Below are 27,913 nucleotides of genomic sequence, written 5' to 3'. Positions count from 1 at the left end.
TGGCGCAAATGCCGGCATGACCGTGGGGTCCGTGGATCGAACAAAATCGGACCAATAGCCGGATTTAGAAGGGAGGAGAGAGTGTTATTTTAATATTGTTATTATTTTCTATTATTATTATTATTACTAATACCACTATTATTATCATTATTACTATTATATTATAATACCTTTTCATTATTATTACTATTGTGTTTTTACTATTATTATTATATTTTCTTTTTTGTATTTACTTATACGCTATTATTTTTTATATTAACTAATTTAATAAATATATATATTTTAGCATATTTATTTTATTTACATATCATTACTTTTTTATTATTATTTCATCATCTATTCTACTTATAGTTTTTAAATAATTTCAAACATTTAGCTTATTCATTATTTCCTTTCTTACTATTTGTTCGACTCATTTATCTTACCTTCGTATTTATCGTTATTATTTATATTTGTGTTTATGTTTATCTTGTTATAGTTATTGATTTTTATTTGTTATGCGTTCTTTATTATCTCGTTCCATCACGAATTTAGGTTTTATCTAACCCAATAATAATTCTTTCATAAAAATAAATATTCCGTATTTGATAATTCGAGACAATCATGCCCTAACTTACTAGGTCTCGACTTTTCTCATTTAATCTAAATATGGAATACTCTTTTAAATCGCAATACGAGTTTTGAATAATACTTATTTTCGGAAGTACGAGGTGTTGTGCCCTAACTTACTGGGTATAACACTTCGTTTCCTCGAAGTAAGAATTTGTTGTAAAATAAAGGCAGTATTCAGTATTAGGAAATTAGAGAAAACGTGCCCTAACTTACTGGGTTTCGATTTTTCTTGTTTATCCTAAATAACCGAACAACCTTTTAAAAAAAAATTAGAATATATGAATTTTAAATAAAGGCAAGCTCATTCTCAAAGTTTGATATGTCGTGTCTTAACTTACTGGGCGTGACATTTTATTACTTCGAGATGAGAGAGTCTTTAACGTTTGTTTTAATCTATTCGGTCATTTTCAAATTAGCGTTTTTACGAAGAGGGATCGTATTTCAATGTCTTTCAAGCTTTCAATTTTCGACACTAAGATATTAATTAATCAACTAGGTACCAATTTTTGGGCGCTACGAGGGTGCTAATCCTTCCTCATGCGTAGCTGACTCCCAAACCTGTTTTCTTGATTTACGTGGACCAAAATCGTTGTTTAAATAAATCAAACCATTTATTAAAAACAACTAATTTTACAAGGTGATCCAATCACACCTAAAAAGATTGGTGGCGACTCCCGTTTTCTTTTTTCTCCAAGTCGATACCCATTTTTTTTTAAATGGTTACGACATTATTAAATATGATAAAATTAAAAATATGTATGCTAATTTGAAATTGAAAGTGTGCACACTGGGACATAGCAAAAGCATGCAGAAAAGGAAGGGCCATCGATTTGATTGTTGATTTAATGTTTGAGACCATAAAAATCATTAAAAGAGATGAAAGGAGAAGAATTTATTTGAATCAACTTATTTAATTTAAGAATATGGAAAGAAAGAAGTTTTATATATATATATATAGGCAACTGACAATCTTTTGAGTTTTGAGTAAAGACAACATTTGCAATGCTTTATACTGTACAAAAGAGATATTTCAGAATTGATCCAATATCAAGGAGGCCCGCCATTTCAAACCAAATTACTCAAAATAAAAGTATATAAGTGTAGTTGACTTAGTCTTAACTTAATTAATATGAGTATTGTTGTTAATATAAGAATATAGTCTTTAGTACGTTGAAGTACATTATCTTACTATTTATAAGTTAAAGAAAGATTATAATTAATTCTAAGTATTATGTTAAAAAGAACATATATAAGCAGAAATTGTTAAGTTATTCAAAATATATATATATACATATATGTATATATATGATTGAGTTTAAAGTTTATAGGTCTCTTTCGTAAAAATAAAATAGGTATGTACTAACTGAATAGGTGTGGAATTTTGAAGAAACCCCCCCCCCCCCAAAAAAAAAAAACTTATAAAACCGTGAAAAATTGCAGGTGAGCAGGCTTGAATGATGAAGCAGCAGTGGCATGGGGTGTTTTTTTTTTTCTTAGCAAAGAATTCTCAGTCATGTAATAATGTAAGTAAGCTAAAAACAGAAATAGTGCTTTTTCCCTTTACCCCTATGCTTCACTTTTCAATACAGTTTCCATAATTAAGGACGTGCAATCAGTTAGCAATTTTGAATATAAATAATTAATAATTGTACTACTACTACTAGAGTCTTCATTATTTCTTGCTCTCACCTCGCTGAACGCAACGTCGTCCACGGGTGGCACCTTGCAACCATGATCTTCGTCGGCATACACATATTCGATACGTGGAGTGCTTTCAATTTATATTGTCAAAGATAAATGTTGAACCTCTTCTTTACACGAAGTAGATTCATTAATCCCATCATTATTGTGCTAAGAAGGTTATCATGTTCCCTAGGAGATCGATCGTGAGAAGATTAGCAAAGATATGTGTCAAGACTTAGTGCCAAGGAAGCAACCAACTTCACCTATAAATACTCTCTGGCCTAACCTCTCATCCTTATGCTTTTCCTTTCTCCAACCACCCTTCTCAACGACTCTTGGAACACCTCAATTGTGTGAATAGCCATTCTTTCCTTTGTTTTTTATCTAAAAAATTTGGTGCAATGAGCGTGGACGCAGTCAAGGCCATCCTGAAGAGTGTATCCTCAAAAATTCGATTTATTAGCTATCACCCAAGGATTATTGCCTTGATTTTTATCCTTCCTAAATTGTCTATGCGTTTTCCTTGCAACCACCATCCAAGGTCCAAATTTTTCCGTCACTACCATCTCATTTTCTTATGATTCCATTGACTCAATGACATCAATTGGGTTCTTTTCAGTATTAACAGCACCAACCTTAGGACAAATTTCTCGTAGATAACCATAACATACGCATTCAAAACAGATGTTAGGGATAGACTCATATTCCACACATTGAAATCGTCCATCAATTCTAGCCGATACTATTAACGGTTCGTTCAAATTAACGCTAACCGTCAAACGAGTAAAATGACCCCATGCACATTGATCAATATTATAATCAATCTTAATCGCTTTACCAATCATGTTACCACTAGCCGTTAGAATACTTCACTTATACATACCACCTAATATACCTGGAAGACGAATCCATGCGATAACATTCCTGGGGAAAGAGATACTTAGACAAAATGAACTACTCCATGGTTGAACTGTAAGATAATTTCCAAAAATCACTCAAGGACCTCTTGACAGAGCCTTCGCATAATCATTTCAATATCCATCAACTGAAAATTTTGAGACAGCTTCTAAAGCATAAGAAGTTTACTCATAAAAGCATTGAAACCAATCTTCCTTCCTAGAAATTTCAAGATCACAATACTAGCCATACTCTTCTCAATGAATGAGCGTACTCGAACAAAAAAGTTAATACATGGGATTCTAACTCAATATCATCGTCAAACCAAGAGGATCCTTTATCCCCAGAGCCCTGACCACTGTTTAGAAGCGTATACTTGAAAGACGGTTAAGAAACACTTTGCGGATAATTCACCAATCTCATATCAAACTCCGCATCATCCTCCCTCATCCTACTCTTTTAGCAACCTGACTAATGTCACCCGTCGTAGGCGGCTTCCCCATTTTTTCGGTACCTCCATCAGCAAAGGACATGAGAGAATCCATTTTTTATCACGTTATACTCTATGTTAGATCTCCTATAATTTAATATTATCAATTAAATTTGATAACTTGGTTTTGAAGATCGTGACCTGAGTGAAACAAAATTATCAAGTATATTGTACCTGAAGGGTAAAAAAGAGGGTGGGTAGGATGCTACACTTAATTTGACTTGAAGTACGTGATAGTTTACAAGGGAATAGAATAATAGAATTAGAGAAAAAAATGCAGATAAACAAAGGATTAATGGACAAAATGTGAGTATATGAAGCTACCCAGCTAGCTGGCTCGGATGATTATTTTTGTCCATTTTGATAGATATATAGAAAGATAGGACCACCTATTTCTACATGATCCTTTACCCAATATCATTCTCTTCTTACCAACACTTTTTCTCTGTTCCCCCATTTTTCAAGTTTGTCTCAAAAACATAACATGTTCACCTGTTTTTTTGCTATATTGTAAGAATACAAAATATCTCCATAGTTCTGTTCTTTTCTGTTTTTCCGTAATTAAGCACTGTACATGTTTTGTTTTTGTTACTGATATTTCCTAATGAAATGATTGGAAATGTCATCTTAAGAACCGTGGTGGGTTTGAATTATGACTAGAAATACTAAAGTCAATACGTGTTTGAATCAAACTTTATAATTGACCCATGAAACGAAAGCCAACGAAAACTGATTAAAAGGTAATCACTTGAATCGAAAATTAATTAATCAATAAAAAATCGAAAATTAAGATTAAAAAAGACCACCCTGCCAATTGGCTATGAATTTTATTTATATATTTTTTATTAATATTTTAAATTTTTTATTTAATTATTGTAAAACCAATAATTCAATTGAAAACTAGTAATTTAACTGGTTTAACAACAATGGGTGATATAATAGAGGTCCCTGCCCACCACTTTTTGCCCATTTGAATGAAAAGATCCATAGATTTATGTTTTCACCATGTATTAATTTCTTATCCCTTGAATGCAAATTTAGAGTTGGGCTTACTGATTAATGATTGCGGCTTACTTAAATCTCAGTTTTAATTTTTTATAGTTATTTGGATATTTCGGATATTTTGTTTGGGATCCTTTTTTTATTAATAATTAATAAAATTTGCTGTTGTTAAAAGATAATTATAATTTTTAAAAATATTAAAATAAAATTTGTCATTATATTAATTTATAAATTTATTATTTTTGGAAGAATCTAACTGCTATTTTATTATTTTGGTTGGGTCAAAGCTTTTGCCTCTCCACAGATACGAGAGAAAGGATAAAAATAGAAAGCCTACTTAATTATAATTAAATCTTAGAAATTCGAAGTTCCAAGAAAAGCGGAAGACATTTCTGATCATAATACTAAAGAAAGAACAAGTAATTCATTGGTTACAATTTACAAAGCAAAGTGTTTAAACCAAAACACAAAACGAATTAAATTTTATCAAAATTAAATCATTAAAAAAAGAGATAATGACAAAAAATCTCCTCTACTTTAACAAACTTTCAATTTATCTAGTGTAATATCTGAACTTTAATCTCGTCTATCAATATGATACTCACCTTTAACAATGTTAATTTCTCAAAAAAGTTGACACGTGGACCAATTATATATTGCCACGTGACATTACTAAAAAAACAATCAATCAACTCTAAGTACCTGAAAACAATCACTTAAACTTAGAAGATAGAAATTCAAAAGGAGAATGAAAGAAAAATGAAATCAATAAGTAGCTTTGTATTTAATTTAAATTTAAAAGAAAAGAACTTTTGGACTAATTGCTATGAGATCCTTAAGCTATAAGTCAAAAGAAGCTCATGATTTGACCAAGTGTTAAATAATGTTAGTATTTAATCTCGTTAAACGCGAATACCTTATTAATAAACGAAATTAAAGCTAAGATATTACATCAGACAAATTATTGTTAAAATACAGGATGTCATCCTTAAAAAAAAAGTGTTACCAGAACCACACAATTTGCCACTAAATATTGGCCCTGTTATGCTTGTGAGCCTTGACCTGTTATGTTCAATGGCAGCTACCACGCCCGCCCATGCCTTTTGCACGACAGTTCCTGGGCTACCTATATCCTCTACTACAACCTAACCTACTTTATATGTAAATAGATTTATCCATCTCAGCAACGACAATGGGGTGTTTACTCTCTTTATTTTTAATGCAATTTGAATATGATATTCTTAACCATCAAAACGATGCTTTCAAACACATTATGTATCATGAAAAAAGCCTCCCCCTTTTCCACTAGCTGCAAAAAGTAACCTCCGTTATTAATGTCACAGTTGACAAAGAATCATTCATCCCCCCCATCCCCAACTGAATTGGGTACAATTTTTTCTCTGGAAAAAACCTTCATTTCTAAAATGTTTTGTATGCCACATTGGGCCATTTTTGTTATACAGGTTTCTAAACGGCACAGCGCTCTTATCCGTATTTTCCTATGTAAGTTACTGAGTTTTATGTAACAACACTGCCATGCTGCTGCATCGCCACAACAGGCTCGCCGCATCTGGAACACTGGAATGAGGGAACCGCAGCAAAGCGTGTTCTAAGGCAGTAATAGCAATACCTGTGAATATCATTTATAAGCAAGCCACGTATGAAAATCCAAATGCATTCCATGGAAACAGCTGTTACGAGTAGCATTCGTTAAATTACCAAGATGCATGGTGACAGTATGCACATGGCATTCTTTTATGGAGCTCAAATTCATAAGACATATTTCAAGCCAGTTGTTCATAATTTAGGGCAATATGGAGCTTCATTTCTTTCAAAAATTAGGCCCCGTAAATAGACTGGATATGAAAAATCGGAACAAGGTTAAGTGTTGTTCACAGCATCACCCTGATATAACAACAAAAGAGCTAGAAGTGTATACAGGGATAGGAAAGAATTCAGTTAACTTACCGATGCTGACAAGGGAGAGCGAGATAAGCAAGTGTTGGACTTGCCCGGCAAATGGGACAAATAGAGTCATCCTCTTTAGAACTCGAAGATTTGTCCTTTGAGAAAGGGTGAAGAAAACTTTTAACAGTTGATCAGTTAAGAAGAGGGAGAAGCAGCAACAACATCTCCTGCATAATGTAAGTATTATAGTTACAGTCATTGCAGATGAGAAGAAACATTGTTGAGCAGACTCAAAATGGTAAACAATCAGGCTATGATCCTATAATATACAGGCATTGGAGCAAACAAACTCCATGAGCAAATTACAAGCCTTAGACATCTCCTTCACCGAATATGTTAATGACAGAGTGTTAACTTCTTTATTCATAGTTAAATGGAGACATGGTGGCAATACATGTGAAGTTTTTTAACCCCACTCTCAGAAGTCAGAATAAAGCATAGCCCAAAAAGATATTTTCCAATTTTCCTTATTTCTTTTGTTTCCAAGTTTGATGGAACTCAATATGTATATATATATATATACTTATTTACCAGCAATAGAAACTCCCATCCCTTCCTAATCATTTTGTCGATTTCTCCACAATATACACCTCACTTGATATCTTTTACTTCGGTAAAGACTAGCCTATAGACAAATATTAATGTTCCTCTTATAAATAAAGAGTACATATAAAAATCTAGAAACTGAACATTCAGATGCACAAGAATTGACACGCTGGCTTTAACAAGGATTACTGAGAACTCATTCCACACCAACTGACGATTCATGTACTCAAAACTAACAGCTCGATTCATATTAGGACTTTCATAGACAAGCCTCCCTTGTAATGATCTTTCAATAAGGTTTCTATACCTGCATTAAAACAAGTGGAATTAGATCAACTCTGCTGAAGAGAATAACAAGGTTTCTCAAACCAGCTAAAAGTTCTCTAGCCATCAGGTTTCATGTTTGATAGAATAAGGTAATATTTACCAAAGCAAGAACAAGACAAACAGATTAGTTTCGCAAAGTGACGATGGCAAATGGAAAACTTAAGATGAGTTTATTTTCCTACAGTATTAATGAGATTCGAATACACATGTGCTTCAACATTTATAAGGCTACCTCTTATGAAAAACAACACTTTGAAACCTACCTTCCAGTATAAAGAAATATGAGTAGGTTGCCAAAAGATGCAGCCTTTTAAAGCCCCTAACGTTGCATCAAACCCCAAGCTCGCCGTGCCAATGGCCTCTGAAGAAGAAAGGAGAAAACAGTATTGAGTTTAAACAGAGTCCAAACTCTTCCTAGGGGAAGAGCACAAAGAAGAAACCAGAACCTCCTCAGAATCACCCCATCTGCAAAAAGCAGAGAATGACTGTAAACGAGCCCAGATGTACTGACCACCCACTGCAGCAACACAATACCACATCTTTTGAGCAAAAGTTAGCCCAGGTCCTTCCAAACCTGTTCTTACTGCAGAAAGATATGCAGTAAGACAAACTAAGGATGTAGGTAAGGCTACATGAGAGAAAGGAGAGCTAAGAAAATTCTAACCAAGGTAAGTGCTATGCAGATATTAGGATGAACTCTTTAAAACTGACAGTGTTAAATAAGGACAAATGCTCCATCTTCTAAAATGCAGTAAAAAGGGATTATTTCAAAAAGGAATAGATGTTATTTTGATACAATAACTGATAATTCAGTCGCTGATAAAGTCAAGACCATAAATAAAAAAAAGGACGAGGTACAAGAGAATGATTTGTTTGGCAAACTAATGTGAGGCATAGCATACATAAACCTCAATTGAAATAGAAGTAAAAGAAACAAATTCCTGCTATTAAAAAAATAAATAAATCCTCAATAGCAAACAAATCATTTATCACAGCACATGAGTTATATGAAGACAAAGTGGTTAGTAACAATGCTTATACATGAGCAAGACACTTTTCTAGTGCCAAAATATAACATAAAAATTTCAAAGATATATCTATCTTCATCTATATGATAAACATAAGAGAAATCAAAGAATTGAAAGCCAATTCTTAAGTAGCAGAATAAGAAAGAGAAGTCCAGACCTTCTTACCTTTTCCTCTTAATGCCACGGCACGTTCATCTCTATACCTCAGATTCATAAATGCAATTCCTGGAGTTGGCTTATCTACCCAAATTGAAAACCGCCAAATGAGAAACTCGAGGAATGCATTGAGTTCTGGTTGGTATTGAAATAACATTCCTGGCTAACCCCCAACAAAATAGAGAAACAAGATCATAGAATTGCAAAGCGTAAGTTCATTTTCCATACACCACGAATGCCTTCAATAGCAAAAATACCTTCATCAAAGAGAAAACTTTAACCAGCTGTTCTTTTAACATGGCTGACATCTCAATATCCAATCTAGCAGCATCAAATTGATTAACTCTAGATACTGATATCGATATAGTGGAATGCTGCAGTATAGCAGAAGTGTAAATAAAATAATCTACAAAGGTTCAAATAACAGCAGAATTAGAGCAACCAGGAAAAGAATTCCACCTAGCAGTTGGATATTGATCTTTAACCTATTCACCATTAAGCATAAAGATCAAAACTTTTCTATTAAGCCTTCCATATGCATAAACAGAGAATTAAAAGTTCATATTAAAATTTTCACCATAACAATGCAATTTCATTCAGCTTTAGCAAATTTTATTCCTTGATACCCTAAAACCTATTCCCCTTGCATAAAAAAAGAAAATTTCCAGATACCATTTCAATAAAAACAAGTAACCCCATGGATATTAAAGGGAAATTAGGGTACCTTAAAACATAATATTTTGAACTTTGAAGTGTTGCCAGGCAATTGTGTGATTAACCAAACAGATGAAAGGAAAATAAACAAAGGGTAATCAATTCTTCTGTTCAACTTCAATTAAAGTGTCACAAAAAAGAAAATTACCTGATGAGAAAGAGAAACAGAGTGCCAGTGAGGAACTAGCCTTTGGTAAGAAGTAATCCAAGCATCTTCCTGTGGTGCTGGGCATGGATTGCTTCTTACAAAAATCATTTGAAGAGATTACAAAATGGATTCTTTGTTTTGGGGGAATTTCATTTGATGAGATTTATGTCCCGCTGAGGTTTTTGAAGATGTAATTTAAAATTTTTTTTCTAGGCTGAAAATGCAGCTAAAAACCATGAGACTTGAGAGGTGGATTAGCTTCAAAACTTGAGTTAAGTTTAATTTTGTAATTTAAATATTTTAAATGATTCGAATAATACATTCACGTAAATAATTTTTTGTTTATATCAGTTTTGAACCCAACAAAATTTTTAAAATAATTAAAATAATTTTTAAAATTTAAAATAATTTTAAAAATTTAAAATATTTATAAAAATTCTAAAATTTATATTTTAAAAATTATAAAATTTCTAAAATTTTCTAAAAATATTTTAAAAATTTTAAAATAATACTTTTGAAACTAAATAAATTTATCATATTAAAATATCTTATTATTTATTATTTTCTGTGACAAAATTTTTAAATATATATAATTTTAAATTTATATGCTTTAATATGAAATTAGTTATCTTTGTAGTAAGATTTTAATTTGACATATTTAATTTTTAATTTAATTCAAACAATTTCACTCGATTTGACTCAGCTCAAGTTTTATTTCACTTGACTAGATTTGAAAAATTTCAAATCAAGTTAGAATGATAAAATAGAACTCTTAAACTCGATTAACTTAAAAAAAAATTCACTCGATCCGATCGAAATCTCACTGCTAAATTATTGATTTAGTTCCCACGTCGCACCTTGACTTGTAAGATTTCTTCAAGCTTAAAATTAAAAACAAACAAAATGGATGGCATTTTCTTTTGTTAGGTATAGAGATTTTTTTCCTGTCAAATATTTTTAGATTATGTCATATTTCTTTTAATTTATTTGAAATGATTATAGGTGGAGTAATATAAAATTTACATATTTGATCTTTAAATATATAATTGTTTTATTTTTTATTTATATAAATGTAATTATTATTTAAAAGAAAAAGTAAATTCTTTTTTATAATAATATGATAATACTCGTCGGATTTTATAATAAGTATGGATAGTAGTTAAGTTATGACACATTTACAAATTAGAATGCACAAGTGGAAAATTTTATAATATAAGAAATATATTTATAAAAATTAATATAAAGAGACAAATAAAGTTTTAGTTCAGATGCTAAAGTTAAAAACATTAACAATGAGTTGGTTTAATTTTTAAATTTTATATAAAATTAGAAAATATGAAAATATTTATAGGATATATTTATTAAAGAATTATTATGATTCAATAATTTTATTAGAATCATGATTAAATTGAGATAATTTGTAAATATTAAAGAATTATAATTAATTTGATAAAATATATAATCATTAAAGGCTAAATATGTTATTATTTCAATTTTAAAACTACCATGTCCTTAACCTACCACAAAAGGACACTTGATTAATAAGTACCGAAAAGAAAACAAACTCGATTAATTAGTGTCCATTTTAAACTTTTTTCTGTTGGGTGACAAAAAGATATTTGACCATTGTTGGGTGATCATCAATGTAATTTCCTTATAAATTATCAATATCTACTTTACTAAAATTAAACCTCAAGTCAATTGGAGTCCAACTCAATTCGATAATAACAAAAATAACATTACTTCACAAAAGAAATTATATTATTTTGATGATGTTTTTTATCTTCTATATGGAAAATATCATATAATAAAATTTTAACTTCTCTAAAATTTTTAACATTTGTGGAAGCCTATTAAACTCTTCAATCATGGGTCAAGTCAGGGGCGAAGGCAGGAAAAAATTTTAGGGGGCAAAATTAAATTGTCTATATCTTTAAATTTTTTAAATGATTAAATCAAATTTTTATCATTTTTAGGGGGCCAAAGTACAATTTTACTTTTACTAATTTAATTTTTTTTAAAAATTTCATTTTAGGCCTTTAAATCTACCTCTAGGTCAAGTGTTTCTCACTCTCTTTACTGATGATCTTATGTCTTCTCACTGAAGTGTTGATGGATCAAATGAGAGTTCTGAAACTGGTCCTTGAAGTGTTTTATCACTATTCAAGCAATAACTCTAGTGTGCAAAACATGAATACTTATTTTTCCAGGAACATTTCATCACAATTAAGGAGTGCTATCAGCATGGAGTTAAGTTTTCTTTTGTTGATGATCTTGGGAAATATTTAGGCATTTTGCTTCTTCACCGTAGGGTCACTAAGTCAACATTTCAGTATACCATCTCCAATATGTGTCAGAAACTCGCTGAGTGTAACACCCTTAACCCGTATCTGTCGTTGGAACAGGGTTACAGAGCATTACCGGAGTTTTTAGAACATTTACAGATAATTCATATCAATTACTATACATTTTCGATATTAACCATAACATACCTAGGATAAACCCTCAAGGCCCAAAATGAATGTTAGAATCGGGTCGGAACTAAACTCGAAACATAGGAAAATTTTAGTGAAATTTACAAATTTTTCTCATATACAGGGGTCACACGCCCGTGTGGGTAGGCCGTATGGCTCACACAGCCAAGTGACAAAAGTCATACGGCCGTGTCCCTGACCCTTGTAACTCTCTGACTTGAAAAACATTAAGGTGCAGTTTTCACAAGGCCAAGACATACGCCCGTGTTCTAGGCCATGTGGCACACACGGCTGAGATACACACTCATGTCTCTGCCTGTGTGCTTAATTCTGAGCATTCTGTTTCTCAAATTTAAGATGCAGGGGACACGGGGCCAGACCACATGCCCACATGCCCCTGTGCCAGGCCGTGTGTCACACACGGTCAAAACACACGCCCGTGTGTCTACCCGTATGGATGAAAATAGGCCATTTTAAGGCCATTTTTCTCACCCTTTACATAATTCAACTTGTATTCAATACTTTCATATACCATAATACTTCAATCAAGCAACCAATACAAGTTATAACTCAAATTTTAGACCTATGTATTATCACACAACTCATTTGCACCAATTTACCACATTGGCTCTATTCATTAAATTTTTAAAGATGCTATTAAATATTTTCTTTTAAACATACATATGTAAGTATTTGTATATACTACTCATAGCCTCATTACAAGTATATTTTCTTTCAATTTGATCCTATACATGCCATATAAACCATAGGATATTTAATAAAATCTACCGAAGTTTTCTAGATAGTGTGGCTTGATGTGTTGATCCGATCCTCCGAACTCTCGTCAATCTACACATAACATTAAACACACAAAAGTAAGCTTAAGAAAGCTTAGTAAGTTCATAGGCTTAAAACATAAATCTTACCGTGTAACACCCCTAACCCGTATCCATCGTCGAAACAGGGTTTCAGAGCATTACTAAAATTTGCAGATCACCTAAAAAATTTAATTAAATACTTACACATTCAATGCATCATATAAATAAATATATTACTATTCAATCAACAGCTTGGCACTTGTATAAGCATTAAACAGCAACATTGTCAGTATACTTGTACATATTTCATATAAATTCAACATTGATATACTTATTTTCTCGACATGTCACACTTGAGTTTAATAATTGTCTTTACTTACATAATTTCCTTGTATCAACATATCAAAGATAATTATATATGTACATGTCACGAGACATATTATTCTCTTCTTGTTTCTTCATAAGCATATATCATTCATTTCGTTATATCAATATTTCATGCACCATAATTTCCATATATCTTATGTATATTTATTTCGATAATAGTTCATATTAAAATTAACATAAATTAAATTCCATGTACCTATACTTATTTCATTTATCTATCTTCTTAATTATTTCATTCAACTATTTTGTACATATATTTCCATATGACCAATTCTTGTAAACATTTCACAGAACCATTTCATATAATCATTCATCATCTGATACATATTACCTGAATATCAATTGTTCAACTGATGTCATAGCATCTCCCATCCACGGTCTTATTTATCTTTGACATGATGCTATAGTATCTTTCAACTATGGTCTTACTTATTTTCTGTCAGGTTGCCATGGTATCTTTCAACCATGGTCTTGTTCATTTCATGTTACATTGCCATGGTATCTTTCAACTATGGTCTTATTCATTCCCGTCATGTTGCCATGGTATCTTTCAACCATGGTCTTATTTATTTCCGTCATGTTGCCATGGTATCTTTAAACCATGGTCTTATTCTTTTCATGTCATATTGCCATGGTATCTTTCAACCATGGTCTTACACATTTTATATCATGTTGCCATGGTATCTTTCAACCATGGTCTTACACATTTCATATCATGTTGCCATGGTGTCTTTCAACCATGGTCTTACACATTTTATATCATGTTGCCATGGTATCTTTCAACCATGGTCTTACACATTTCATATCATGTTGCCATGGTGTCTTTCAACCATGGTATTACACATTTCATATCATGTTGCCATGGTATCTTTCAACCATGGCCTTACACATTTCATTTCAGAAAGCACACTCCCGCGAACCTCATCATTACAGTGGGATTACCAGTCCAGGCTAAATCCCCTGTAATATAAACTCATAGAGTATTGTCGAGATTACCAGTCTAGGCTAAATCCCCTGCAACGATAATTACTCTAATGAGCTTAGATCTGAATTACCAGTCCAGGCTAAATTCAGACCCTAATTCGGATTACCCGTCCGGGCTAAATCTATTTTCCACATATTCATTAGGAGGGCTATATCAGAATAGGATCACCCGTCCGGGCTTGATCCTTTTTACCGTCAATTCCTTTTCCAATGAGCCATCGAATTCCATTCCATTCAACCGGGATTTATTTTCAATTTATATCGAGTATTATCAATATTCCATCAATTTTCATGAATTGAACATTCAAATCATATTTTCATCACATAACCACATATTTCAAATATTTAAAAATACAATTCAAGTTACACAAACTTACCTCATTGCTTGTTTGTGTTTATAATTTCATTAATCCGATATCTTTTCTTTTCCACGATTAAGTCTCTTATTTGAGTCGTCCGGATCTTTATAAATAAATTTGATCATCATTTTCATTCATTTCATATTCTAATGCATTTAATTAATGCTCTAAGCAAAATTACCATTTTACCCCTAAACTTTTATTTAATGACGATTGCATCCTTAGGGTCAGGAAAATAAAATTATTTCAATTTAATCCTTATTTCCATCTCTTATTCTCATACATATTGATAACAACCCATGAATTCTATAAAATATCAGAATTTTTCATAATTTCAACACTTTTCAATTTAATCCCTAAAACATGTTTTCCCCCATCTTGAACTAAATTAACAATTTCATTCAATTTTGTAATTTAAATAATAAAATAATCCATTTCATACAATTTGGTCATTTCTGACATTTTTACAAAATTACCCATAAAGTTTTACTTTTATTCAATTTAGTCCCTGAGCCTAAAACATGAAAATTAGCCATGATAGATGAATATTCATACATATTTTCCTCCTCCTCCACTCCATTCCACATCCATGAATTTATATAATATGCTTATAAGTAACATTATCAATAATTTCACTATTTACTTATATGTATATTCAAAGCTGTCCATTTGAGTCATAGTCACTAAATTACTTATATCTTGAGCTACAGAACTCGAAATTAAGATCCGTTAATTTTACTTGAAACTAGACTCACACATATTCTTATCATAAAATTTTTAGAATTTTTAGTTTAGCTAATTAGTACATTTTATTCATTAAAGTCACCTTTGTTCTGTTGTTTAACAGTTCCGACCCGTCTTCACTAAAAATTAATTATCTCCTTGTACAGATTTCAAATAATGTTCTCGTTTATTTCTCTTGAAAATAAACTCATTAAAAATTCTAATCATATAAGTTTAATTCCATAATTATTTTCCCCAATTTTTGATGATTTTAGAAATTCAAAACAGGGGAACCCGAATTCATTCTGACCTTATCTCACAAAATTCATTATATCTTATGATTTACAAATCCATTGCCTACACTGTTTCTTCTATGAGAAACTAGACTCAATAAACTTTAATTTCATATTTTTTTCATCTTCTAATTAGATTTATAAAATTTATGGTGATTTTTCAAATTTAGTCTACTACTGTTGTCCAATATTGTTTTAGTGCAAGCTGTTTATTACCATTTTTCCCTAAGCTTTTAATAAATAACAATTTCGTCCCCACTCAATTAGCCTCTCAATTGAGCTGATTTTTTTCAATTAACATTTTATTCTATCACTTTAAACTACTTTACAACTTTTTGGAATCATAATTTCAACACTAGACATTAATTCCAAACATTTTCACAATTAGGTCCTAAAATCAATTTCCATCAATTTTACTTGATAAAATTATGATATATCAAAATTAAAGCTTCAATTCTATGTTTATTCATCATATTCTTCCAGAACTCATCCATAATAACTTTAAAAATTAGCCATGAAATCAAAAACTAATGAAATAGTAAGTTGGACCCAATTGCAAAAGTCCAAAAACATAGAAATTTCAAGGAGAAAGCAAGAATTAAACTTACCTGTAACTAGAGAATGAAAACAGCTTGAACCCTCTTTCATGGCTATTTTTCAGCTGATGAAAATAAAGAAAAATGAAGAGAATTCTAGATATTTCAATTTGGTCCTATTTTTATTTATCTTATTTTGGCAATTTTCTAATTTTGCCCTTATTTCACCCTTTTCCTGATTTTTCTTAGCTATTGCCGCCCAAAATATCTCCTTTGGGATTATTTGCACTTTAGGTCCTTCCTCATTTGACAATTGGGCTATTTAATCCTTTTAGCAACTTTTACACCTTTTTCAATTTAGTCCTTTTTATTTAATTAACCATCCAAACGTTAAAATTTTCTGACGAAATTTTAATACTACATTATTGATACTCCATAAATATTTATAAAAATATTTACAGCTCGATTTATAAAATTGAGATCTCGATAACTGCTTTCTTCAATTTCTTGACTTAATAAATCTTTATAAAACACAAATTACAAATTTAAAAATCTCTCAAAAATCACATTTGGCTCATAATTATAAATAAATAAATTTACGAGATTATTTTTTGATTTTAGTGGTCTCGAACCACTAATCTCGACATCATTGAAAGTCGACTATTACATACCGAACATTTAATAATAAATCACTAAAGAAATGTTTCATTAAATTTTCCTGTCATCCACAATTTCGAATGATGAATTCACTTGGTTGAGCTCAATGTCAATAACTAGTTAGATTTCAACACTTTAATTCAAATAATACTTACCAATACTTGTCAAAATAGAGAACGTCTTACGGATTTGAGTACATCGTTTGCTTAATGCCATAATCCAACTATGGTCTTACACATATATTACCATGGCTTTATCATGATCTTGCAGATATCACAATGCCATAGCCTCGCTATGGTCTTTCACTTTATACGATACCATAGCCCAGCTATGGTCTTACACATACACACATATACTGCTATGGTCCAACCATGGTCTTACGTTCACAATGCCATAATCCAATTATGGTCTTTTCACTGAAATGCCATAGCCCAGCTATAGTCTTACATTCCACACTTTGCCATAGTCCAACCATGGTCTTATCCGTCAATTCATCACTGGTCACGGAACGATTGTACTTGATAAACTATATTATATAGATATTTTTATCTCATGGTTGACATATTTATGGATAATTTATCTTTGGTTTTACTGAATTCAATGCTCCTAATCCGTTAATTTCATGTTTTATACTCAGGAGAGCATATGATAGTGAAAAGAGCAAGAAACGGGCCAAAAAACAGATAAAATAGGCTAAAATCAGTGTTTCACACGGCCAAGGCACTCCCACACGGGTAATTCACATGCCCATGTGTGACACACGAGCTGGCCATAAGCCTATGTGTCATGGCCATGTCGACATTAAACCACGTCAAAATTGCACACGGCCTGAGCACCTTCATACGGGTGTAGCATACGGCCGTATCCCTGTTGAGCCCAAGTCTAATTCTATTCAAAAAAGACTAATTTTGGGCTATTTTGGGCATTCCAAAGTCTATAAAAACACCCCAGAAGAGGATCAAAGCGGACACAGAGAGCAGAGAGTAGAAAATACTCGAAGACAACCATTGGAATAAGCTTGGAAGCAAGAATTACTTCAACATTGAATATCTCCATTCAATTTCTACCAAAGTTTTTGGGTTTCTTATGTTTTGTTAATTTCCTAATTTTGAGATGTTTTCCCCTATCGTTATGAACTAAACTCCCTAAACACCTAAGCGAGATGAAACCTAAGACAGATATTATTATTATTTGAATTATATGATAAATACTTTTATTATTCTTAGTTATGAGTTTTAATTCTTGCTTTAATATTCTAGGATATAAATTCAGGTTTTGATGTGCTTATTCAGTGGAGCAAAAGTCTCTGTTTAAGAGTAGATCTTCCATAATTAAGCGGAGTTGCATGCAATCCTAGAGATAAGATGACATAAATCTGTCGAATTAGAGTCAAATCTAATAAGGGAGTCTATAGACCGAGTTAATGCGACAATAGGGGTTTTCATTAGAAAGAGATTTTGATTAATCAACCTAGATTCAGTTGTTTTTAGTCTCGAAAGAGATATTAACATAAGTTAGGGATTTCTATGGATTAAGTCAAGTGAATAAATAGTCTAATTCAAAAATAATAAGTGAAGTCTAGGTGAATTATTCTTTGGGTATTGTCTTCTCTATCTGTTTTTCAAAAGTATTTTTCCAACTTTAATCTCTGTCGTGTTCTTAGTTAATTAGATAGTTAATCTTAGTTAAAAACATCCCTTTTAATTCTTAGGCTAGATAATAAAAAGATAGTAATTACTAGTCCTTTTAGTTCTTGTGGCTAAGATATTTTCGGTCTCACCATAACTATACTACTATTCGATAGGTGCGCTTGCCTTAGTCGAATTTTTAGTTAGTTTAGCGACCATCAATACTTAATCCCGCGTTCTACTTAATTTGAACTTTTGCTTCGATTTTCATTTTATTACAATAATCATAATTCTATAACAAAGACATGAAATAATACATTATATCATTCCTAAATTAACAATTAAACATGAAAATTCAACCGTATAAACTTACTTGGGCCAATTTGTGGAATTTGTAGAAATTCAGGGGCTAATCTGTTACTTTCTCTTTTCCGCGTTTCTTTTTGGATTCTTGATATGGTGCAAAAATATGAAAAACCAGCTTGAGAACTCTCCTATGGCTTTTTGGCTGATGAAAAATGAAGAAAACTCTAGATTTTTCAATTTAATCTTTGTTTGATCTAATAAATTTGCAAAATTTCCAATTTTGCCCCTATTTCACATTGATTTCTTGCTCATTTCCTTGCCCATACCATCCAACCCATATAATTTGGGTCTATTTGCCTTTTAAATCCTTCCTCATTAGACACTTAAGCTATTTAATCACTTTAGTAAGTTTTGCACCTCTTTCAATTTAGTCATTTTTAATTAATTAACTATCAAAACGTTAAAATTCCCTAACGAAACTTTAATATTAACTCATTAACACTCCATAAATATTTCTAAAAATATTTATGGCTTGATTTATGAATTCGAGGTCTCAGTACCTTGTTTTTGACCTAATTTATCTTATAATTTTTTTTAAATCACAAAATTCGCTAATTCAAAAATACTTCTAATGTCATACTTGACTTATAAATGTTAATTTATGAAATTTTTTAAACTCACTCGTTGGATTTAGTGATCTCGAATCACTGTTTCTGACACCACTGAAAATTAGGCTGTTACACTGAGTGGAAAGCTAAGACACTTTCATTAGCTGACAAATTAAACTTATGAAAACGATCTTGGCGGAGATCCCTATTTATACTATGCAATTTACAGTTGTTTCAAAGGATGTGTGCTTGGAGATGGAAAAGATCGTCCCTAACTTTGTTTGGGGGTATTTGGAGGATAAATGAAGTATTTCTCTTGTGATATGGTAGGGTGCTTGCCAACTAGTTAGGGCTGATGGTATTGGGTTCAAAAACATAGGGAAACAGAAGGATGTTTTTCTAATAAAAGTGGGTTTCAATTAGATCCTTTGACCAAACTCGTTCTAGGTTCAGGTCCTCCAAGTAAAGTATTAATGGGAGGGTGTTTTTCCATGTTCCTTGCACACTACAAACTATTCTAGGCTATGGAAAGGCATTAGCAAAATATGGGATAGAATACGAGTGGATTTATTTGGAATATTGGTAATGGGTGACACTGGACTTCTAGCGAGCTTGTTAGATTCTAGAATATGGCCCACTTATTAATTATTGTGTGAACCTAGAGGTTATTCCCTTGAACTTTGCACAGGTTGCAACGATGACAAGTAGCAACAAAAATTGGGATTGGTGTCGTCTTCGGGGCTTGCTACCTGATGAGGCAGTTCGATAAATAGTTAGGAAGAGGCCATCGATTGGGTGGGAAATGGATGACTTCCCTGGTTGGCGCTAAGAGAAGCATCATTAGTTCAGTATAACTTCAGCTTATTATTACTTGGCTTCCCTTAACTCAAGTGGTTTGAGCATTCAATTGAGCAAGTATGCCAGCTTGAGTGCCCCCAGCATAGTATTCCTTTAGTTAGCAGCTCAAGACAAGTTGCTTACGAGTGAGGTTCATGTTTGCCGGCACATAGCAGTGGACTTTCGGTACGTGGTGTGTGGTTGTTAGGTTGAATCTCCGAATCACATCCTAAGGTTTTGTTTTTCGACTATTATTGTTTGGACACTTCTTATACCAACGAGGCTAGGAATATGCAGTCTAAGGTCGCAGCTGCTGGTAGTGTTGTAAAGGACCATATGGGTACTTGGTTAGCTAGTTTTCTGCGAAATATTGGGGATTGTTTGTTCCTTGAGGATGAGGTATGAGGGGCACATGATGGGCTATTACAGGCTTAAGGTGGGCAACAAGACAACAGATGCTTTAGCTGCACATACACCTTATCAACCACCCAATTTTTGCAATTTGATATAACTGCCAATTAAGGTTTTATCATTTTTACATGACGATTTGGATGGCATAGAGCACTCACAATTGGTTGTTGTATGAATTCTATTGTTTTTATTTATTATTAAAAAACTCTTTCATTGTTTATACCAATTTTTTTATAAATATATTTATTACAAAATTTGATTTTCACTTACATAGTAGGGGATAATAAGTGAAAAATGTCAATTTTAAAAGTTAATTAGGGAATTAGACCGATTTTTCTAAAATTTAGGGAAATAGACAAATTTTAAAGAGAGAAACAGAAAACGTCTACTCCATACAATCATTTTATCCAACGGTCAAACAAATAAAATGGTCAATTTTTTTCAATGGTTAAAATTTCAAACTCTAATTACATTTATGCCCCCAATGGCTATTTTATTTTTTATATAAATCCTTCTTATTTTCTTTTTTATTCATTCAATTTTATTCTTTCAATTCTCTCAATCATATTCTCTATACTATTTTATTCTCAATTTCTCTCAAATTCTTCTTGTCCCAATTTTATATTTCGTACTTTCTTTGATTTTATTTAATTTTTATAATTTTAAAAATGTCAATGTCTTTTATTCGTTTGGATGACAAACACATTTCTGGCGTCCAATTACAAATGGAAAAAAATATTATTTTTTAGTTTAATTAATATAATTATTAAGTTGTTAGTGTTATTAAATTTTTAAATTTTTTACATTTATGTAATTAGACCGAAGATCGGTTTTCGAGACATATATACACAATTTAAGTGTGAGGGCATCGCGTGTTATTGAACAACACTTGCAAGAAGCGAGATTCTCGCACGTGTCTAGTATGTTCAAGGGGACTAAATTGGAGCCTGCACTCATCAGCGTTTTGGTGGAAAGATGGAAACCCGAGAAACAAACATTTCATCTTTCGTGTGGTGAGTGTACAAGAACACTTGAAGATGTCGCATTACAACTTGAGTTATCGGTTGATGGGGCGGCTATTATGGGGGTAGTGGCGTTGGCGATTGGAGCGCAATTTGCAATCAACTATTAGGCAATGTGCTAGACAAGTTTAGTGCTAGTTAATTAGAGATGAAATGGTTAGAAGACAAACTCTTATATATAGAAAACTCCGCTAATGCCGTTAAAAGACGACAATACGCTTGAGAATTCATACTGAGGTTAGTCGAGGGGTCTTCTGATGCTAGATAAATCTCGAAATCTGTACATTTAATGTGGCTCCTATAACTAGTCGACTTAAATCAATTAGGGATTAGTTGTGTTTGCGACATTATATCGAGAGATGTGTCAGGCAACAGAAGCACAAAAAATTAAAATCAATGGTTGCATACTCCTTCAGTCATGGGCATGGTATCACTTACCATTTTTACATCCCCGAGTAAATGTCCCTTATGAATTCCTACTCGTAATGAAGTAAATTTCATTTAATAATATAATTATCATAATATTTTTCATTTTTATATTTTTTTAAATAACATATTATTTGAATAGCTGGAACAATAACGCAAGTCATGTGGGTATACCGGACAAGCTTGAAGATATCCAGCTATTGTTAAATCAATGATTATAATCCGATATTAGCTTTTGAATTTTTCAATTTTATAATATTTACATAAGGATTTGAAATTTAATATTAGGTATTTAATAAAATTTATAATTTCGTGTTGTAGCTTGAATGGATGTTATTCTCTGATTTTAGAATTTAAGAATGCATCTCGGTCGAATTTTTGGCAAATCGCAATATCTAGCACGTTAATGTGTCATTGATAGTTTTTGCAACAGTTGAGATGCATGAATTTAATCAAGTGATGCGCCAGTTTTGGTTTATGTAAAATATTTCGTTGTCACCTTAGGAGTTTGATGAACTTCACAAGATTAATTTGTGAAGGAGAACCGATGAAGATTGGTCTAAATTTCATGGGAAATATATTTACATCTGGGAACATAGATACGATTTTGTACCTATGCGCGAACCAATTGTCCGACCAAATTTAATGAGCTGTTCGAATTACATGACATGATTTACACTTCACGGTAAGTAATATCTATTGCTGGAGGAGGAAAGGGGTAGGCAATGTCGTCGTAGAAGGTCGAGATGACCCCAATGAGGCTGTGATCGAAAGTGCATACGTCGAGTTCATCATTAGCTCCAACCCCAAATACTATACCGATGGGTGCACCACCTCCCGGTCAGTATGATTCATATTTTTCTAGTCTTTTCATTAACTCCATTTTTTTTAACAATCACCACACTATGTACCGTTGTCACTCCTAGTCGTGTTTCAACTTTTTCTCCACTGTCATTATCACTCCCCTTTGAAAGTCTTCTTGCCCCATCTTTGACATAGATTTTGGACATTGATGTTAAGGATGCTAGTTTGATGGAGAAAAAAAGTAAGTTGATTATAATAGTAATCCTTTTTTTTCCCTATGATTATGATATCAAACTTATGTATAAAATTTATAAAGTTTTCTCTTTTGGTGATAAGAAATTTGAATCTGTAACCATATAATCATTATCAACTAAGACCTCGAGTTGTACTTGTACTTGTGATCACATAACCACCATGAACTAGAAGCTCGGGTTACAATGCGACATCTTCTAAGGTAATTGTGCAAATGAAATGTACGAGTCTCCGAACGCAATCGCATCATCATGAACTCAAACATACCTTAAAACTATCACAATTTTTCTATAAAACAAAAATATAAATAAATCTTTCTCCATAAATTTTTAACACTCAACACAAAATAAAAATGAAAAAATGAAAACACTCTAAAAGGATTTTCTATTTTCTCTAAAAATCAACCTATTTTCTTAAATTTTAAAAAAATATACTTAATTCCTAATTAACTTTTAATAGTAGTGCAAGAATCTAATATTAAATTATATAAATATCAAATAAGGTAAATATAATTATACTAATATAATACAAACAAAAAATATTGTATTGGAATAGAAAAAATCATCAAATCTAGTAAATTGTTAATTTGTCGGAATTGACCCTAGACAATTCACCAAATTCCCTCTCAACTTCCAAAGCCAAATCCACTTCCCCGAATCTTCTCAATCCTTTGCTCAATACTTTGACCACATACTCCCCAACTCTTTTCCTCGATCCGACTCCATTTTCCTTCATCAACCCGCAAATCCTCACCGCTGATTCCTTCCTTCCGGCGCCAATCACGCCCTTGATCAGCCTCACAAGCGCCTTCTCGTCATCGCACTCGATGCTTCCAATCTCCTCAATCAACCCATCAATCTCATCCTTAAGATGGTTCCTAGCGAGCGCGACGACAACGTCGGCGTACAAACTCAAGTCAGGAGGCGGGTATTCTGATCGGACGGTGGAGAGTACGTGGACGGCGAGGGCGCATTGATCTTGCCGTAGGAGTTCGCGCAGGGCGGCGAGGAGGTCGGATTTGATGAGGCGGGAGAGGGAAGGGAGTGGGGTGACCGTTGCCGTCGATGAAGAGTTCCGCTGGGCGCGTTTGAGAGATTGGATGGCCTGGATGGCTTCGGTGCTTAAGATACGGCCTTTAACGAGAGGTCCGCGGTTGTCGCGTGGGCCACAGAGTACCGGAGTGAAGCTCTTGTAGGTGGAGATTGGGCAGAGCGAAGGGGTTGAAGTAGGATTGAACCGAAGTGAGGCAGCCATGAAAATAGGAAGCTTTTGCGAAAGCCAAAGAGAAAAGGATAAAAGGGTTTTAGGCTTTAGTTTTTTCCTTTTAAAGGGGCTGTTGAGTAGTTTACGGAAAAGGAACAAAATAATCGTCGACAGCAGGATTCGAACCTGCGCAGGCATAGCCCAACAGATTTCGAGTCTGTCTCCTTAACCACTCGGACATATCGACCACAGTTGCTAGTTTTGTTAATCAAAAAATATATATATTTAAAAACATTATTGTAATTTAAGTAGAAGATCAAATAATAATTTAAAATAAAATAAGTAGGAAGCAAATGGTGGGTCTTGGGTTGACACCTCTATTAAGGTAATGAAAGGCTTGATTAAAAAACGATACCTATTTTATTTAAATATTTCAAATCTTAAAATTACGTTATTTACCTTGAAACAGAATTACCCTCCTACACAGGTTACTTTTAATATTTTACCAATGGTCTAGGGTGAGTGTTTGATCGAATCGATTGAAAATTTTTAAATTAATCGAGTTAAATTAAAAAATAAATATTTCAAATAAATCTATTATTACAGTATAACTAATTTCATAAAATTGAAATCATATATATTTAAAAAATTTAAAGCAAAATAATAATAATAATAATAAAAGATATTTGAGTATGATAAATTTGAATCATTAATTAGGTCTCAAAATTATTATTTTAAAATTTTAAAAATTTTAAAATTTTAAATTTTTATATATTTTTAGAATCTTAATAATTTTTTAAAAATATATAATTTTTGAAATTTTATAAATATTTTGAATTTTTTTATAATTTTGTTGTGAGAGAGACCAATTTGCTTATTTTCAAAGTTGACGGGGACTAAAATAATATTTACACCAATTTGTTATTCGAATTATTCAAGTTATTCGAATAGTGAAATTCGACTCTACTCAAATTTGAAACTCGAATCGAGTTATTTAAGTTGATTCGAATAATTTGAATAACTTTAATAACTCGATTCGATTAACTCAATATTAAAAAAAATTTGATTTTTTTGAATTGAATCGAGTTTTACTCATGATAGATGTTGTCAGATCACAAGGTAACAAATCTTTTACCTTGCAACTAAGATTGGGGTCAAATTTGCAGGGAAACAAGTATTGCATCCCTTATTGCTTGTTGTACTTGTAAATTGTAATGAAGATGATAGATACTTGTATTCACTAACGATGGTACTGTTTTGGCCAATAACTGAATTCTATACAGAGTGCAGCAGTGCAAATGAAATCAAAGAACATGGGATATAATAATCAACCTTTGAGGCTTATGGGTTGCATGTCTGCTGAGAAATCCAAAAGCTGAAAAATACCAGCAAAATTCTAAAGAGACTGCCAAATTTTTGCTGTTCTTTGTTTGGTAAAAGATGGTAACCCTTTATGTCTTGATTCAGTTCTTTCTTTTTATCCCCATGAATAATTATAATGAACCAAAATGTTTCGTTCTTTCACCGGAAAAACTAATAAGAGAGGGTTCTTTCAAACTTTAATGTGTGAGACTTGTTCAATGGAAAGAAGCTCTGAGAATATATCTTCCTCTTCAGTTGAGTACATTGAAGAAAAAACCAGAAAAACAAGTCTCAATCTCAAACGAACTGAGCTGAGGCTTGGCTTACCAGGTTCTCACTCTCCTGACAGAAAAGTCTGTCTTTTTGGCAAAGATTTAGAGAGTAATGATACAAGTAATGGTTTTGGTGTTACGACTTTGAAGAAGTTGGGGTTTGGAGCTAAAAGGGGTTTCTCATATGCCATTGATGGGCCTAATGAGAAATGGGTTTTCCCATGTGATGAGAAGAATCTTGTTCCTCTTGCCAATGACCATTTTAGTGCTCCATCTACAAAGTATGTTCATCTTCAAAACCCTGTTTCGTTTTCTTCTTTTGGCCTTTTCAATGTACATTCTTTGGCTTATTCACTTGAAAACAGAGCCGGTTAGATTATATTTTCACATCAATTTTATTAAGCGAGATTAACGAAACAGGGCTGAGTTGGTAGGATGGCAACCAGTTGGATCATTCCGTGAGAATAAAAAGGCCTCTAATTTCGCAAAGAAGAGTGATGAGACTAGTGGTGATGGCGGTCGCCTGTATGTGAAAGTGAGCATAGATGGAGCACCATACTTGAGAAATGTCGATCTCAAAACCTACAATAACCACGTGGAACTCTCTTCAGCTTTGGAGAGGATATTCAGCTGTTTTACAATCGGTAAACTTCCCCATTCCCTCACATACGTACATAAAATTTTTTGGGTAACTAAGAGTGAGTGTGATTTTCATTTCAGGGGAGTGCAGTGGGAAAGGGGTAGCAATAGGATGTGAATCTGTGGTGACATATGAAGACAAGGACGGTGATTGGATGCTTGTCGGCGATGTTCCGTGGCGGTAACTGCTCTTCCATACCCTCCTACCCCTATGCACCATAGCATATCATTTTTTGATAATCCCATTTAACATTAAATTTTGGCTAAACTCATTTTAAACAAATTAATTTAGCCCTTATATTATTTTTTAAAATAATTTTAAAATGTTACTATTATTATTATTATTATTATTATTATTATTATTTACGGATAAATTAAAGATTTATATCAATAACACTTCATTTCAACTAAAGTATTTTTTAATTTAACGTTTGTTGATTTTATATAATATATGTGAAGAGAAAATTAGGTTTATATCAACAACTTATATAATATATGTGATATAAATGTGAAGAGAAAATTAGGTTTATATCAACAACTTATATAATATATGTGATATAATTAGATAATGAGTTTATTTAAGGTTTGGGCCAACTCAAATTTCAAATTATATTATATGTGTGATAATTAAATTGATGAAATTTTATTATCAATGATGATCGAGGTTAAAAAATGGCTTCCATTTGGATTTCTCATTTAATATATTTGAATATAAGTATAAAATATAATTTTTTTAAATATATAAGAAATTAAAATACAGATATCAAATAATAGATAATATTCACTCAATTTTGAGTTGACATAAATTAAATTTAGATTAGTTTTTAATAGAAAAAACCTAAATTAAGATATAACCCGAAAATATTAAACTTACTAAATACAATGTGTGTTACTCAGGATGTTTACCAATTCATGTTTGAGACTAAGGATAATGAAAGGTTCAGAGACTCTTGGATTAGGTATCCCTTTTACCTCATTATATCCAAAATATTCCCATATTTTCTCTCTCTCTTAAATTTAGTTAAAAATGGAAGGTAACATGTTAAATAGCTTGCTTTATATACCCTTGAGTGATGATTGCAGCTTCAAAGGGCCATGCTGAAATGCACACAACATGAACAAGAATCTTCAAAGTCCACAGCCGCATAGATGTATGTTGCCTCTGATGTATTTAGTTAGAATTCATATAGCTCTTACAATAATGAAAAACATTTTAAATTCCCAAATAGACCCAATCTAAATGGATTCGTATTCATATTCAGCTCATTGTCGCAAATTGAATAAAATCACATCAAATGATGGTTTTCATATTTATTTTTAAAATACAATTGTGCATACTGA

The 27,913-nt window shown here is 32.1% G+C and overlaps 3 protein-coding genes and 1 non-coding gene across 8 annotated transcripts; 1 reads left to right on the top strand and 3 right to left on the bottom strand.

Moving 5' to 3' along the window:
• Positions 1-5,893: 5,893 nt before the first annotated feature.
• On the bottom strand, positions 5,894-9,883 carry LOC108480753 (peroxisome biogenesis protein 2-like). 5 transcript variants are annotated; one of them, XM_053019710.1, is made up of 8 exons: positions 9,572-9,883; positions 8,967-9,083; positions 8,719-8,872; positions 7,972-8,108; positions 7,789-7,886; positions 7,406-7,505; positions 6,653-6,819; positions 5,894-6,314 (listed from the first exon to the last, which is right to left on the bottom strand). In XM_053019710.1, the coding sequence occupies exons 1-5, from the start codon at positions 9,677-9,679 to the stop codon at positions 7,845-7,847; spliced, it is 558 nt and encodes a 185-aa protein (XP_052875670.1). In that variant the 5' UTR covers positions 9,680-9,883; the 3' UTR covers positions 5,894-6,314; positions 6,653-6,819; positions 7,406-7,505; positions 7,789-7,844. The 5 variants fall into 5 exon arrangements, with proteins under 5 accessions (XP_052875670.1, XP_052875669.1, XP_052875671.1 ...); XM_053019709.1 differs by having other exon boundaries at positions 7,436-7,505; positions 7,789-8,108; XM_053019711.1 differs by lacking the exon at positions 7,406-7,505.
• Positions 9,884-23,578: 13,695 nt separating this feature from the next.
• Positions 23,579-24,426, bottom strand: LOC108482112 (protein THYLAKOID ASSEMBLY 8, chloroplastic). The gene has a single exon (XM_017785219.2). The coding sequence runs from the start codon at positions 24,348-24,350 to the stop codon at positions 23,667-23,669; it is 684 nt and encodes a 227-aa protein (XP_017640708.1). The 5' UTR covers positions 24,351-24,426; the 3' UTR covers positions 23,579-23,666.
• Positions 24,427-24,464: 38 nt separating this feature from the next.
• TRNAS-CGA (transfer RNA serine (anticodon CGA)) lies at positions 24,465-24,546 on the bottom strand. The gene has a single exon. It is a non-coding gene; the product is annotated as a tRNA-Ser (tRNA).
• A 1,261-nt stretch (positions 24,547-25,807) lies between these two features.
• Positions 25,808-27,900, top strand: LOC108481239 (auxin-responsive protein IAA17-like). Its single transcript, XM_017784400.2, has 5 exons — positions 25,808-26,214; positions 26,354-26,577; positions 26,654-26,753; positions 27,470-27,531; positions 27,656-27,900. The coding sequence occupies exons 1-5, from the start codon at positions 25,808-25,810 to the stop codon at positions 27,688-27,690; spliced, it is 828 nt and encodes a 275-aa protein (XP_017639889.2). The 3' UTR covers positions 27,691-27,900.
• The last annotated feature ends 13 nt before the right edge of the window (positions 27,901-27,913 follow it).

This window comes from Gossypium arboreum, chromosome 10, assembly GCF_025698485.1.
Source record: "Gossypium arboreum isolate Shixiya-1 chromosome 10, ASM2569848v2, whole genome shotgun sequence".
Lineage (NCBI taxonomy): Eukaryota > Viridiplantae > Streptophyta > Magnoliopsida > Malvales > Malvaceae > Gossypium > Gossypium arboreum.
This window is presented reverse-complemented; position numbering and strand designations above follow the sequence as displayed.

What these genes read in the sequence shown, in the direction of transcription:
- LOC108480753 (XM_053019709.1), bottom strand. Translation starts at nt 9,679, where the DNA reads ATGATTTTTGTAAGAAGCAATCCATGCCCAGCACCACAGGAAGATGCT. An exon ending in CTGTTTCTCTTTCTCATCAG is followed by an intron (nt 9,084 to 9,571) that starts GTAATTTTCTTT and finishes GCTATACTGCAG; the next exon opens with CATTCCACTATATCGATATC. An exon ending in CGTGGCATTAAGAGGAAAAG is followed by an intron (nt 8,109 to 8,718) that starts GTAAGAAGGTCT and finishes ATCTTTCTGCAG; the next exon opens with TAAGAACAGGTTTGGAAGGA.
- LOC108482112 (XM_017785219.2), bottom strand. Translation starts at nt 24,350, where the DNA reads ATGGCTGCCTCACTTCGGTTCAATCCTACTTCAACCCCTTCGCTCTGC.
- LOC108481239 (XM_017784400.2), top strand. Translation starts at nt 25,808, where the DNA reads ATGTTTCGTTCTTTCACCGGAAAAACTAATAAGAGAGGGTTCTTTCAA. An exon ending in GTCGGCGATGTTCCGTGGCG is followed by an intron (nt 26,754 to 27,469) that starts GTAACTGCTCTT and finishes TGTGTTACTCAG; the next exon opens with GATGTTTACCAATTCATGTT. An exon ending in TTCAGAGACTCTTGGATTAG is followed by an intron (nt 27,532 to 27,655) that starts GTATCCCTTTTA and finishes TGATGATTGCAG; the next exon opens with CTTCAAAGGGCCATGCTGAA.